Consider the following 15,730-nt stretch of genomic DNA (forward strand, 5'->3'; position numbering starts at 1 on the left):
AGATGAAAGATGAATGTTAGATGAAAATTTCATAAACTTCTTTCCTTATTACAATTCGCCGACCATCATTTTTAAAGATATTTCTTGTTTTAGTCTGTGTTAATTCAAGTTTTGTATAATGCTTTTATGCAATATAGTCTATAACATAAATATAATTAAACTTCTTAAAGTAAACTTTGTTTTAAATGTTTCTTCTAACTTGGTTAATCTGTATGTTTGATATTAAAATACTTCTTAAAAAAAGAGAGAGCCCCTACACTCTGCATCCTTAAATTCCTGATCCGCACCTAGTGTGTGACTAAGCGCTTACTTGCTTTAAAATTTGCACCGAAACCGAAAGTAGATTTGGTAAACGCGTTTGTATTACTTATAAACGAGGTAAACTTGATTTGGTAAGTAAATACCTTTCTTCTACCTATAAATTAATTTGCCCTGACAAGATACTTATTATAAATATATTGAATAATTCTTTTTATAACGATATTTGACTAAAACATGTCTACAGCTTATTTATACTGCAAATTATTATTGCGCATTCAATGTATATAATAGTCAAAATCGAAAGTGAGATACCTCAATCTCGGCAGTTGTAATATTTCCGGCAACACCAACTGAAATTTAATTACTGATCTGAAACGAAAAATGATGTATTTCTGTAATGCAATTTATACATGTAATACTACACCAGCTGACATGTAATCACCGACTGACTTTCATGATTTGAAAAGAATTTAGACATTACTAAATCGTATATTTCGCTAATGCAATCAAAACATGTATATCATATAAGGCGATACTGCACTGGTTGCATGTAACTCTTTTTTTGAAATATCCGACCTGTTTTAATTTTCAGTCGGTGGCAAAATGGGAAATACATTGGATATAGGAACTGTAGGCCGGAAAAACGAAACCGCGATGGATATAGCAGAATTGCAGGTAAACTTCATACATCTGACGTGTTGAATCTAGGACTGTTCCGTAATACGTATAGATGGAACTTCACAGTATCAACGAGGCACCTATACCAACAATGAAATAACTCATATTAAAAATGGAATTGGTATATTCATGTGACCAAGAGATGATATGATTTTTTGTATTCGATTAATAAATAAACAGAGCGCATCTGCGTTTTCACACATGGTCTAATTTAAAATTAAAAGCAACTTTGGTAATAAAACGTATAAATCAATTGTTTGATTAATGGTAAATTGTACATAGTTCCTATATCTAAAGTGCGGCTTCTGAGACATAAAAAGAGGAATAATTAGAACTAATTAAGATAAGTACATGTAATTTCTACCAGACTGTATATATACATAGTTTATTAAAATGTTGCTTGTTGCTGATAAATCTGCAGTTGATAGAATTGGCAAAAACATCGTGTTTAAGTAACGGCTTTAAAAGATTGTTTTAGTGTTAGGCACTTTATTGTAAATACAATGTAGTTGTATTTGAGATGGTTTGTCTCATTCTGATACATGAAAAATTCGGTTTTCGAATGGTAGATATTCAACAAAACATACGTCCTTTTGGAGAAAGTATGTGACAATTTAAATGACAATCAACCACAACAATTAATTCTAGTAAAAGTACGTTTTATATTCAATATGAAACATTCTCTAACATGTTGAGCTATGCTATTAAGGATCAGTTACTTAGGAGATTAAAATCATATACTGGTGTTTATTATGCTAAGAACTGTCTTTGTAGCAATTTCAATGTTGGGGCATACAAAGACGTGTGGAGAAGGCCGTATTGACGACCTGCCAACATCTTCATTTTGCACCCGAACATGTTTTGAATATCCTACGGAACAAAACACAAAAAAAAAAACGTTCTTCCTATTGAACTAATGCCTATAGACCATATAGACATTCATAATATACTTGGAAGGGTAAATTTAAATGCTCTTTGAGGTAGACTCTTTCAGGTAGACTATAATGTTGGGGGAGGGGATGGAGGGGTAGTACAAAGCATAATTATGTCGTCTGCCGCTTTTCTCAGTTTGGGGCGAGGGGTGGGTGGTAACTCCTACGCGTATAAAGATGGAATGGACGATGAATATTATTTTGAACAAAAATGTTGCAAACTTACGTTTAATTAGAAATTACTTATTTACAAAGATAACGGCTGTTATGACATCGTTTTGTAATATGTGTTTATTCTTATTATGAACATGATGTTTATACATTTTTTACTGAAGGAGACCATGAAATGTTTACATTTAGAAATAAGCTTCTACGAAAACATTGACCATACATAGTGTGAATGAATGCAAAGGAACTAGTTAATAAGTATAAAGCTTTGTGCACAGTAGTCCATGTTTAGGAATGTCTACTCAAAATATGCAGGAGTTATGACTTTCTGGAAACACCAGGTTTCAATCCTTTTTGAATCAGTCACAAGTTGAATAGAATATACATCAAAATAGAGGGGAAATAACATCATGCAATTTTGTCATTTTCGTATCTTAGATAACTTAAGGGAAACCTTTTGCCATTTCGATGTATTTTAAATATTGGTGATAACAGAGACACAATGGTATTGCCTAATGGGTATATCATTAATGTTAAACGACAACTCCATCTCTTTATAGCACTCAATCAGGGTTTCAAGTTGTTACTTTGATTAAGGCATTTTCAGATCTATGCATAGTAGTCTACTATGTGAATAAAAAAAAAACTGCTGTTTCATACTCCTCATTCATGTTTTCTACAAGCCATTCTTAATATTGTTCCGTCAGCTGTATAACTGAAAAAAGGGGGGAAAGGGGACCATTCCTATTCACTATCAAAGAAATTATGTTCTTAGATGTCAAATTATGATGTAATAATGTGATTCTTTTCGATGTCCCTTTACTCGATTGTATTACAAAATACAAAAGTTAACGTTCCTTTTATGTTTGTATCGCTGCGTATTGATTTCTGAATTTTAACAACGATCTTGTGTTAGACTTTTATTCACAATTTTACTCCTTTTGACAATGTCTTGTATGTAATTAATTCAATTTTTTAATACAGAAACAGATGAGTGTAGTAGACCATTCGATGACAGGGCTGGCTAAGTCCATAGATTCAATGCAAGCTGCTTGTAAAATGTTACTTTTGCATTTAGAGAAGAAAGAAGAAATTAACACGGGTAGGTACTTATCAAAAGTATTCAATACATCACAAAAACTTTCAGCAAAATTATCATAAATTATTAATATATTACGTGTAAAGGACAATTGTGACAAGTCTATACAGTATCAATAGTACCACTGATTGAACTCACTGCGTCGTGGGATTCAGCCAAGATAAAAGGAGCGACCTATAAGCCTTTATTGCTCCACTGAACAAGATTTCTTTATTAGATTGTCCAGTCTTGAGCTTATGTCAAATGTTTCGGTCACCAAATCAAGTTTTATTTGATAACTTGTCAGTGGCGGAAAATGTCTTGACAAAACTTTCGATTATGTTTAACACGACACATTAGACCGTGAGTGTTCTGACTGTGTTTGGATTGTGTGTCATTTTTCCGCTGATGTATATAATCTTACTGTAATTTTACCAAAGCACTAATTTATCGTCAAGAATATGTCAAACTGCATTCGTTTCTTACGTAGAAAGATTGTCATAATGATAACATAAGTATTTCTTTTTAATCGTACCTTAATACAAAGTACAATAGCTAAAACGAGGATTCTAGAAACCGTTTTCTTTAATATGTCAATGACGGAAGTAAATATTTGTATGTGTAAACATGTGCATTTATTCTCAGACAAAATATAGGTTTAATGGACGGGACCAGTAACAAGTATGCATATCTTAATATGTGATTATGTCAAGCCAAACGTCGCTGTATTGTAAACATTTTATTCTTGTCAATTATATTATTTCACATTTAAGTTAGAATTACTACCATTTCGTATTCATTTTTTTTTTTTTGCAGTTTTTTCTTTTAATTTCTTGTTATCAAGGTGCATGTTTGATGTATTCATTTGATATATTTATTTCAAGGTATTTTAATGTATGTCCAAAACCACACTTTTAAGTTTTGACATCAGTTAGAAACTGTGGAGCAGCAGCGCGGCAAAATTCCAAAATGGCGCTATCATATTTCCCATAATTATGATTTAAGATATTTGTTTATTTGTGTTACTCGTTTTAATAATGAATATGAGTATTGTTGCATAAAATACAAATGAAAAGGCAAGAATTATTAAAAATGTGAAACAAATAGCATAAACGACAAAAAACATACGCAATCAACATATGACCATTTAATAATATAACAAGTAAACAATTTAGCTACATTTGACCTGATGACATTTGTTTGTTTCTGTGCAAGTTACTGCCTGAACGTTTTCACGAGTGACGTTAAAAATCGTGAATGATAGGTTATTTGATCTTTTATGTATCATGTATGCTCAATGGCTTTCTCATGTACTTACAATTATAGTTTTCCCACTTTAATAATTCCCACTTTGCACTCGTAACGTTACGCGGATTATGATGAAATCAATGCGCACAATGGTCTGTGAGAGGTATTGTACGTGCAGTTATTATGTACATTTCTACCTTAAAAAGAATTTTTGTTTGATTAGAGTTCCAAATAATTTATCATTCGCATTCTTCGGAATTCAATTTAAGTGTTGTTCCGTACAGTTAAAATGCCTCACTAGTATTTCAATAATTCAAAAACATGACTTGTAATAAATCGATTTGTTTCAGATGATTGCTTGGAAGGTGAAAACGAGGACAGAAAACAATCTGGTCCTGATCTTGCGCTTGAGCTTCTTCGATCGATAGATGTAAGCAATGCATTTACCATTGTGATTCTGATGTGTTTGAATATATATACTCTATGTTTAAAAATATACACAAATACTCTGTTAACATGATTTTTCATTCACTTATCAACTCTTGATCCTTTTAGCTGGATGACATAATGTGCACTAATTCTTATATATAGGCTCGTCCGTGTGGTTACTTAAATAACAAATGTTCTTTACATTCAAATTTCTTAAGCGACCAATCAAATAAAACAGCAAAATTATACCGCATGTTGTAGTTAAATGTTCTGACCGATATATTAAGTATTTAAATGCAAAACAACTGAAAATGAAATATGTAATTGACATGTAACCTTATAAAATATTTTATCATCATTGCTTTAAGGAAAGCGTGACTGACCATAAATTCATTGCAATGGATGTTATTGGCAGATTGCTGCATTTCATTGCTAATAACTTGCAAAAGTATGGCATCTCGTCAATGAAGAGTGATAAAGAATTAACTCTGGATAAATATGTAGCTGCAAAGTGTCCTTTCGATATGACAGGTACGGTTCTGTTCTATGATGAGAAAATCAAATCTCTAAGGTCAGAGGTTGGAAAGTTAAAAGAAATTAAAAGAAACTTACGTAGCCGCATTGATACAATGCAGAGAAGAGAAGACGATTTAATTGAAGAAAACACATGTCTACATGATCAGGTTGATAAACTAGAAATAAAATTGAACATTTCAAGACAAGACAAGCAAACCATACCGTCAACTGCAGATGGTAATGACAAACAGTTTACAGAAACAAACAATATACCGTTAAAAGTAGAAACTGTCGAAAAACAGAAAGATAAATTTGACGACATGTTGGAAGAACATTTGAGCGAAAAAGTGAAAGAGCTGGTAGATTTGAAAAAGGAACGGGAAATAGAAAGACAAAAGTTCGAAGAAGAAATTGCCCAATACAAAAATGAAAACACAGTACTTGAGGACGCAAATAGAACCTTAGTTGAGGAACTTGAAAGGAAAAAACCCGCAAAAGTTATACAAGGTATATATTGTCTTCTTTTACATTAACAACTTTTAATTCTCTACTACCATTTAATGTAAACACAGTGTTACTTTCGAAAACCACTTACCCTCTGGGCCTGATGAAAAGTTCCGGGTTTGGAAGTTTCCGGTACTTGAAAGTACAGAGTGATTTGAACAAATGCGCCTGCATCCATTGGATGTATTTTGGAGCAAGTTACGTTTCGCGTATTATTTTCAATTTGTCCTGTAGGGACAGGTCAGTTTTACAACGTTTCGGCGATATCTCAGCAATTTTAATTTTTTATTATGAAAATGATGGAGATTTCGTGAAAGCCTGGCTTACTCGTTTTTACTAACCTACACCCGACTTTAAAGTTGCGGAATTTAACCAATTACGAAATCAAACCATTGTCCGGTGCCATATTTTTACACTGGCTGATTTACGTTTGAACTATATGCACTCTTTTACTGTTACCGAAATTAGAATTAAAAGTCCATGAAAATATTTAATGTATCAAAATTATAACGCTAATAATTCCTTTAATGAACGATGATTTTCTAATTATCAAGAATTTTGGCAGTTATTTCATCCTTTGATTGGCAGTTAAGATTCTCATTCGTGTCCAAATGATTGGTCACCAATAATTGTTAAACAATAGGATCGCACAAATATTGTCCGGTTTTTAGAATTTGAGAATTTGGAAGTTCTGGTATAATTTAGAAGTACATTCTATATAGAAAATAGAAGGAAAAATTCGGGACCGAAAAAATCGTCCGAATTTCAGATGTTTCCGCTTTTTGGAAGGTCCGGAATTCAGAAGTTCCTCTGTTAATATGCATGAATGGTGAATCCAAGAACACTGGTTAAGTTAACTGCCCGCCGTTACATATATACTGAAATACTGTAACAGTTGAAAAACGACGTTAATCCCAAAACAACCAACCAAGCAATACAGTGGTAGTAAACATTAGCAGAAAATGTACACATTGATCTCGCTGTGTAAAGAATTAATTACAGCAATCCTTTGCTACCACCAGTTTATATGACAGACATTCTGTTTAATAACAAAGATATAACTTTTCACACACTTCAAAACGAAATCTTTCTATATATAAAAATCACTTGTTTGAAATAAGGCTTGACATGACAAGACTGATGGCATGAGAACATATTCAATAAATTATCATAAAGAGTTCAAATCACGTTAAAGTTTAAGAGCTCAGCTGAAAATACTTAAAGCGAAAAAGAAGTAGCATAAATCCGACCTGTATATGTTGCTAATTATTCTGCTTGCGTAATAGAGACAAGAAGTAAAATTATGTCCGTAGACTGAAAGTGTGTGAAATATAATATCTTATTTTAATCCTTTGTACAATACAATTATATCTGTGTACGTTTTCTTTTTCTAGAATAAAATATATAGAAATGATATACATGTATGATGATGGTTGTTTTTTGACATTCTACACTTCGTTTTTCAGTTCAGGTTCAGATGTACAGGAACCTTTGCAGTATGAGCATAGAAACCAGTTTGGCAGACTTCTTGAAATACAAAGCGAAAACAAAATCACTAGATTTGAAAATTATTACATATTATAAGCGACTAGCTGTTGAAAGAGACAAGCCTGTTATAATTCTTTGCGATTCGTCTTCCGTTTCGACCAGTTCAAAAAAGACGGGAAACGCAATCGGAGGCATAGAAGGTAACATGTTTTATATTAGTTAGTCTTGAAACTGAATTCGATATGTTTTAGAGCTGTCATATCCTTATACACACAAGGGGACAAGCAAAGCAAATATGTGTAGGTTGTTAGAAATGTAATAACATTTTTGTTAGTTGCCTTAAAGCATAATTATTCAGCTTTTGCCAAACTGTTCGTTCTTATGGACACATGTAATGTGGTGAGTGATATTGAACAATGAGCATAGAATAACATGTAGTTTGTATATTTGTCCGTTTGAAAACTGATTTGTATGTTATTATTGAAGCTTGTCAAAATTTCCTTACCTTTCACAAGTATCAGCATAAGAAAGGTATGTGTAGGTAGTTAGGAATATGTCAACACTCAAAATTATTTGTTATTGCTTTAAAGGCATATACGAATTATGTTTATTGTGTCCACTCGTCCGTAATTTTAATCCTTGATTCTTGGTTGTGATAATTATATGTCTAACATGACTCGAAGAAAATATAACAACTCTGAATCCAGGTAATGACCGCCACACAACACTTAAAGATTGCTGTTGTGATAGTAAATACAATTCTGGAGCAAGAATGACCTAACATCTTCTATGTTTATAAAACTTGGTGTCGAATGTTTGATTTTATTTCTATGTAAATTTAGTTACTGGAATTTTCTAGAATTTTAAACTAGGTCACTAAGCCAAATAAAGAACACACTGATTTATACCCTACTTTCTCTTTACTGTAAATGAAACAATATTAGGAAGTTTGACCTAATAAAATATAGACTAAACCTGACTAAATCTGGGTTAAGCAGTATGTCTAGTGAGAGCGAATTAAAACATCCAATGATTTTTTACTTATAAATTGAAAATAAATGATGAAGATGCCAGTTTTAGGCCAAACAAATGATTTTAATGTTATATACATACGAAAAACATGACTATTGTTAAAATCGCTTACCCAAACGAATCTCTCTTTTTCTTTTTTTTTTTCATTAATTTGTTTAAACATATACTACAGCTAAAAACTGTTTGTGATATGCAGGCTCCGTAACCACGGACCCACACTCTAGATTCTAGTTAGTTTATTACTGCCTATTGATTTCTCGTTTAAGGCTAGTCAGTCATTTTATATGCGGACCATACGCCGGCATTCTAGTATACCATAGAAAATTTCATGTACATGGCCGTATAAACAGACCTGAGGCTGTATCTCAGTTGTATTTTTGGTACTTGTACATGTAACATGTGTTAATGTTGAGTTCTGCTCAGTCCGCGGCTGGAGGGGGTGAACGGTAGGTTGCATTATGAACAGGCTCAGTCAAACAGTGCCTGCAACACTTACTTTTTGTCATCTTGGGCGACTTGTGGAGATTGCGCTTTTTCTATTTTGGTATTTGTGTGCATTTCATGACATATTAACATCGTTATAATTCATATATCATTGTTGCATATTGTCTCTACATCATGTTCTTGCTTTATTGTACACTTATCACCAAAATAAATCTACCATTTATTCAAAAGCATTTAGAGATCCTTGTATTAATTTTACTGTTTTCCATTCATTTCAGCAACTCAAAATGCTGCCGTAGTTGTATTGCACAAGGACAGCAAAAAATCGATACAGTACAAACAGGCTGCTATGTTAAAAAAATACCACCCATATTCTTCACTTGGTGAAATTGTCGATGTAGCATGTGACAGCAACAGTGTGTTTTTGTGCGATGATAATGACTACGCTGTTGACGATATCATCAACTACATCTACAAACGAAGATCTTGAGTAACAGATAGACGTCAGACCTTCAGTAAGAGTAATTATAATCGAATAATGTTACCGTATCATACAAGTATATGCTTTGTGTAAAATACCGTTAATGAATTGAATTTACATATACACGTTCTACGTTAAACATTATGCTTTATTCATCTAATGATTCCGCTTAACCATCATGCTCTTCCTTAAATACAAATCCATAATTTATATTAATTCAGATTTTAACAAAAAGTAAATTTTTGAGTAAATAGATACAGATATCTATCAACAATCTCGTCTCTCCCGGAAGACTATAAGGATCTTACATGCCTGCCTGTGTAAGACGGGGTTTTCCCTACCCGAGGGACAGTGTGGAATGGAAAACCGAGCGTTAGCGAGGTTTTTTATCCATGCTGTCCCGAGGGTAGGGAAATCAGCTGTCTTACACAGGCAGACATGTTAGGTCATTTTTCTTACCTATCATGTTCAAAATAGATCGTGGAGACAAATGGATATTTCCTGACATTATTTATAAAGTTTATGACGTCACAATGGTACCAGTACTATGTGACGTCACCTTAGTGCACGCTATTTTAGACAAGGTTTTTCCCTAGGGAAAGACAGAAATATCTCTCCCCGGCACGTGATCGGATAAATGTATACTTTCCCCGCTAGGTAGGCAAGAAAATAAGGATCTTACATGCCTGTCTGTGTAAGACGGGGTTTTCCCTACCCGAGGGACAGTGTGGAATGGAAAATCGAGCGTTAGTGAGGTTTTTTATCCATGCTGTCCCGAGGGTAGGGAAAACAGCTGTCTTACACAGGCAGACATGTTAGATCATTTTTCTTGCCTATCATGTTCAAAAAAGATCGTAGAGACAAATATGTTTTTGGTGTTTCCTGACATTATTTATAAAGCTTATGACGTCACAATGGTACCAATACTATGTGACGTCACCTTAGTGCACGCTATTTTAGACAAGGTTTTTCCCTAGGGAAAGACAGGAATATCTATCCCCGGCGCGTGCTCGGATAAATGTATACTTTCTCCGCTAGGTAGGCAAGAATTGCCTCAATGCATGTCTTCTTACAAATTAAGTTCTTTCTGCTTTGTATATAAGTTTATAACTGTTGTGGTAGTCAATACAATGCATTCAGTAAGTTTACCTTCACTGAAGTTCTTATGTACAGGTGGATACTTTATATCATTTATCAAACTGCACATTTATTATGGCTGTCTATACTCTTTATGTGAAAATCAATGATTACTCTTTTTAGTTCCCTAGGGTACGTACAGGTATATAGCTGGGATCATAAAGAGTCCATCGTTGGTTCGCATGACAAAATTGTTCTTCAAACAACTTTCTCTTTTGAACAACTAAATGGAATTAAATCAATGGCTGGAAGATGCAAGAATTTAAACGCATGTAATTGATAGCCATGGCAGATATGGATACTCCTCATCTTCAGTAGTGATTTTCCTTCCTTCAAACGACTTCTTCTCCCGAACTACAAAATTTATTTCAAAAGTAAGCTGGTATCCGACTATGGATTCAGAAATTTACTAGGAACATCATTATCATTAGAGGCAAAGAAAGAACGCTGCGCTTCATAAAGACTTTCTTCTCAAATGGCAACATGTATCAATAAATCAAAATTTTCTATGTGCATCAGTTACAAAAGATGGCTCCTTTTTAAACTAAATTTCGGTGGACCTAGCTGTCTTTTAGTGGTGGAGATTCACAAAGGTACAACAGACGGCACTGATCTCCAATTTTTATAATCAGAATAACTACCCTTTATTTCTTTCAGTAATAAAGAGAAAACCATCCAAACGATTTTTTTTTATAAATACTTTCCAGTTTTAGCATTTTAAATAGAAATTAAAATTTTTACGCCCCCCTTCGAGGAGGGGTATATTGTTTTGCAGACCTCTTTCGGTCTGACGGTCGGTCGGTAGTTGGTTCGGTCTTAATATGGAGGTTGATCATGACCAGCAGATGACCCTTATTGATTTTGAGGTTAGTAGGTCAAAGATCAAGGTCCCAGTGACCCGGAACAGTTAAACGGTTTCTGGATGATCACTCAATAACTCTTGGGCCTTGGATTATGAAAGTTGATAGATAGGTTGATCATGACTAACAGATGATCTCTATTGATTTTGCGATCAGTAGGTTAAAGGTCAAGGTCACAGTGACTGACCCGGGACAGTTAAATTGTTTCCGGATGTTAACTCAAGAATGCTTCAGCTTAGGATCAGGAAAATTGAAAGGGAGATTGTTCATGACCAGCAGATGACCCCTATTTATTTTGAGATCAGTAGGTCAAAGGTCAAGGTCACAGTAACACAGAACAGTTAAACCGTTTCCGGACAATAACTTGGGAATACTTAGGCTTAGGATCATGAAAGTTTATTAGGAGGAGTAATCATGACCAGCAGATGGCCCCTATTGATTCTGAGGTCAGTAGGTCAAAGGTCAAGGTCACAGTAACCTGGAACGATTAAACCGTCTGCGGACGATAACTTGAGAATGTTTGGGCCTAGGATCATGAAAGTTGATAGGGAAGTTTGTCATGATCATCAGGTGACCTCTATTTATTTTGAGATCAGTAGGTCAAAGGTCACAGTAACCAGGAACTGTTAAACGGTTTACGGATGATAACTCAAGAACATTTAGGCCTAGGTTCATGAAAGTTGATATAGAGATTAGTAATGACCAGCAGATGACTCCTATTGATTTTGAGGTCAGAAGGCCAAAGGTCAAGGTCAAATTGACCCGGAACAGTTAAACGGTTTCCGGACGATAACTTGAGAATGCTATGGCCTAGGACCACGAAACTTAATAGGGAGGTTGATCATGACCAGCAAACGACGCCTATAGATTTTGGGCTCAATAGGTGAAAGGTCACATTGACCTAGAACAAGAGAACTTTTGTGCACAGTGACCAAATCACTTCTGTTCCTTGTGCAATTACTGAATGCATCACGGGGGCATTTTGTGTTCTACGAGCTCCTGTTACTAAATGTTTTGTCATATTATGTTGGAACAAAGAATTCATGCACATAACAATGATTACTGTAAGTCTGAACCATTTTTTCTGTAATAAGGTTTTCCTTGATTTCTCTTTAAATACTAGACAATACCTGGCATATCATAAGAACACTAAATTGTAGTAGGAACTTAAGGTAGTTCTGCACATTTTGATCATTTATTTTTCTACAATGTAGATTTGATTAAACCCTTAATTTACAAAACATGAGAAATACATATAGAATTCGGCATATGGATATAAATAAGATAGGGGCGTTTGCTTGAATTTGCTTGATTTTTTGCTTGCCTGATTTGAAAAATGTGTACCTCAGAAAAGTTTTCATAATGGACGTCTATAGGAAAATCACCATTTATTATTTTACATGTCAAACGTTCTAACATCATACTTTATCTTTAGAAATACTTAGTATATTAACATTGTCATTTTGATCAATTTCCCCACACGGGTTGTTATTAATTATTTGTAAAGCGATTTTCTTATCCGTATATTTATTCTACCTTATCGTCACAAGTAACTTTCACCATTACTTCCGGTTTATTAAACGTGCAAAACTATACATCAATTATAATGTACCAGTTACCTTGATAGCTTTAAAAAGGACAATATTTTTTGTAAATCAGCCATTTCAATGCCACACCGATCTAATTTTTCAGATTTTGCCTCATTTGTTGATGGATTGTTTTGAAAGTAAAGTATACAGGAAACATTTCCATGCGAAAAAATTTAAGATAACAATGTGTTTTGGGTACAAACTTTACACTTAAAAATACGTTTTCCTATAAAGTTGACATAGTAAAAGATATTTTGAACAAACAAAATTATTCTAGTTCCTGAGTGTGAAAATTAAATATAGTATATCCCTCAAAATAATTCACAAAAAAATCCCTGTTTGCTGGATAATACAGTAGTCAAACTTTTACTTTTAAAACAGGGAAGCCAATTGATACGGCCCCGAAGGGTCTCTTGTTGCATTTGTTTTAGATGGGTTGTTATAAATTTTCTGTTGTTTGCTTGTTTTTGTTATTACAAATACACCTAAGGCCAAAAGTTCTGCACGGGTTTTAGAAGTGTAATAACTTTTTCAAATTTTGACCAGTTGTCTTAAAACCGGTTTTATTTTAATTTCCACACAAATCTACAAATTATTGTTCAAAAAATTCAAGTAAGCGACAATGTCTCGGTTGAGTGGTCATGGTGAGCACGAATTTCACGTGCAATGTACAACGTGTAGATTCACAATGTAATTTTGAGTTTTTATGCTTATCTTGCTTTGACTAAACCTGACACGTCATTCGCCAGTGCATATCTTTAATTTATCTTGACGTTAACGTCACAATGAAACTCTCAAATGAGGAATGTATGCGCGCTATAGGCCAGTTGCAAGGTGGGATCACTGCGTCGCAAGTTGCAAGAAACTTTGGAGTTCACGAACATACCATTCGTCGTCTTAGACAACGATACGGCGTTACCGGGAGAGTAAACGACCGTCGACGTACAGGACGTCCACGTGAAACTACACGTCAGCAGGACAGGTGGATAGTTTTAACTCATCTACGAAGACGTTTTGAAGTTCCTATTCATACTGCTAGGATCACGCAAGGCAGGACCCGTCGTCATGTGAGCGCGCGTACGATTCGACGTCGTCTACGGGAAGTTGGAGTACGTGCAAGACGTCCATATTGCGGCGCCCGTTTGACACCTAGGCACCGCCGGAATCGTAATGACTTTGCCAGACGTCATCAAAGATGGCCATTACAACGTAGGCGTCACATCCTCTTTACCGACGAGTGCAAATTTCAGATTGATTTCAACGACCGACGTCAGCACGTTTACTGACGTCGTAATGAGAGGTTCGCCGACGCCTGTGTCATGGAACGAGATCGTTTCGGTGGCCCAAGTACAATGGTATGGGCTGGATTTACGTACCATGGGAAAATTCGTTTAGTTTTCTTGGATAACGTTAACCCCGGAGCTAGACGACGTGGCCTAACAGCTCAGCGTTTCGTCAATGAAGTTTTACGTCCTGCTGTCGTCCCATACATGCGGCGGAATCCTAGGCTCGTTCTACAACAAGATAATGCACCTTCCCATTCAGCGAGGTTGACAAGAAATTTCCTGGGTCAAAATAACATCGACTTTTTTGATCCATGGCCTGCCATGAGCCCGGACTTGAACCCAATAGAGCACGTCTGGGCGGACCTGAAGATTAAACTCCGTGACAACAATCTCCATAATGCAGCGGAATTAAGGAACTTTCTCCAGCGTGAATGGGCTGCTTTGGATCAGCGATTCCTGCAGAATGAGAAGAAAATGTACAGCCGTATGCAATGCAGGCGGTGGACATACCCGTTATTAGCGGGGATTAAGTTCAGATGTACTTTAAATTGAAGTGATGAACTGATTTTGGTGGTAGTGTTTACAAAAGCTGCATAAAATGTTTTTTAACGGATAAATTTTGTTCAAATTTGGGATTATTGTGTGAAAATGAATTCATTTGGGTATCAAAATAAAATACAGGTAAAACGGATACGTTAATTTTTTTTATATTACTTTTTATGCACCGTGCAGAACTTATGGCCTTAAGTGTAGTGTTGTTGAAGAGAATACCACTGGCCTGTTCATTTATTTATTAATTAGTTTATATACACATGAAGTACACGGAAAATCCCTGTGCGCTGTGTTAACTTAATTCGTAAACCATTTGCTGCTTTGTGCATGGATATAGGACTTTTATATCATATTAATTTATTTAGTTTTAGAAAACAATAAAGATCTAAAAAGGTTTAAACGACGTTTTCATATTTTTCCGTTTTGTATATAAGACAGAAAATAGATGAAGGTAAATAATTCTGTTGTTCCATGAATTACTGAATCATTACGGTTGGTACAGCTAAATGCAAAGGTCAAAACGTCGCTAAACAAAGCATCGTATCCATGTCACACAACTTAACGCAATTAGCATGCATGGAGAAAAACGAGGAAAAAGGAAACAAGTGTAAGGGTCAGCGACAGTCACTGCAGTTTACATCTATAAAATGGATATGCCATATATTACAAAATACAACAAGTGTACAGTTACTTTAATTGATATACATGTATACTCATCAAAATTTATCTTGTGTATACATGGAGTTATGTTATGTGGATTATAACTTATAGATAACACTAATTCGTTAGCGATGAAGTACACGGTTTGATTCACGGTCACAAGTGAAAATATTACAAACTTAACGTATTTCAAAGTAGAACCGAATGACTGTAAATAAACTGACTTACCCGAAAAACACATCCTAGTGTTAAAAGACACACCGCAACTTAGTGACCTATTTTTTCCTCCCACATAAATTCCATGAGAATCATTCAGATATTACTGTTATAACAGAGCTACACTATAAGATGGCAGGTGGAGAATTAAGGCCCTCTCTGAATTAACGT

The 15,730-nt window shown here is 34.7% G+C and overlaps 1 protein-coding gene across 2 annotated transcripts; it reads left to right on the forward strand.

Moving 5' to 3' along the window:
* The first annotated feature begins 334 nt into the window (after nt 1-334).
* LOC123537524 (repetitive organellar protein-like) lies at nt 335-14,128 on the forward strand. 2 transcript variants are annotated; one of them, XM_045321318.2, is made up of 8 exons: nt 335-392; nt 854-936; nt 3,024-3,141; nt 4,716-4,795; nt 5,163-5,817; nt 7,281-7,502; nt 9,057-9,293; nt 10,520-14,128. In XM_045321318.2, exons 2-7 carry the CDS (start codon nt 865-867, stop codon nt 9,266-9,268), a joined length of 1,359 nt encoding a protein of 452 aa, XP_045177253.2. In that variant the 5' UTR covers nt 335-392; nt 854-864; the 3' UTR covers nt 9,269-9,293; nt 10,520-14,128. The 2 variants fall into 2 exon arrangements, with proteins under 2 accessions (XP_045177253.2, XP_045177244.2); XM_045321309.2 differs by having other exon boundaries at nt 9,057-14,128.
* The last annotated feature ends 1,602 nt before the right edge of the window (nt 14,129-15,730 follow it).

This window comes from Mercenaria mercenaria, unplaced genomic scaffold (assembly GCF_021730395.1).
Source record: "Mercenaria mercenaria strain notata unplaced genomic scaffold, MADL_Memer_1 contig_2779, whole genome shotgun sequence".
Taxonomy (NCBI): Eukaryota; Metazoa; Mollusca; class Bivalvia; order Venerida; family Veneridae; genus Mercenaria; species Mercenaria mercenaria.

Excerpts from the sequence above, each read along its gene's own strand:
- LOC123537524 (XM_045321309.2), top strand. The coding sequence starts at position 865 with ATGGGAAATACATTGGATATAGGAACTGTAGGCCGGAAAAACGAAACC. Across the intron at positions 3,142-4,715 it reads GAAAGAAGAAATTAACACGG|ATGATTGCTTGGAAGGTGAA; the intron begins GTAGGTACTTAT and ends GATTTGTTTCAG. Across the intron at positions 4,796-5,162 it reads AGCTTCTTCGATCGATAGAT|GAAAGCGTGACTGACCATAA; the intron begins GTAAGCAATGCA and ends CATTGCTTTAAG.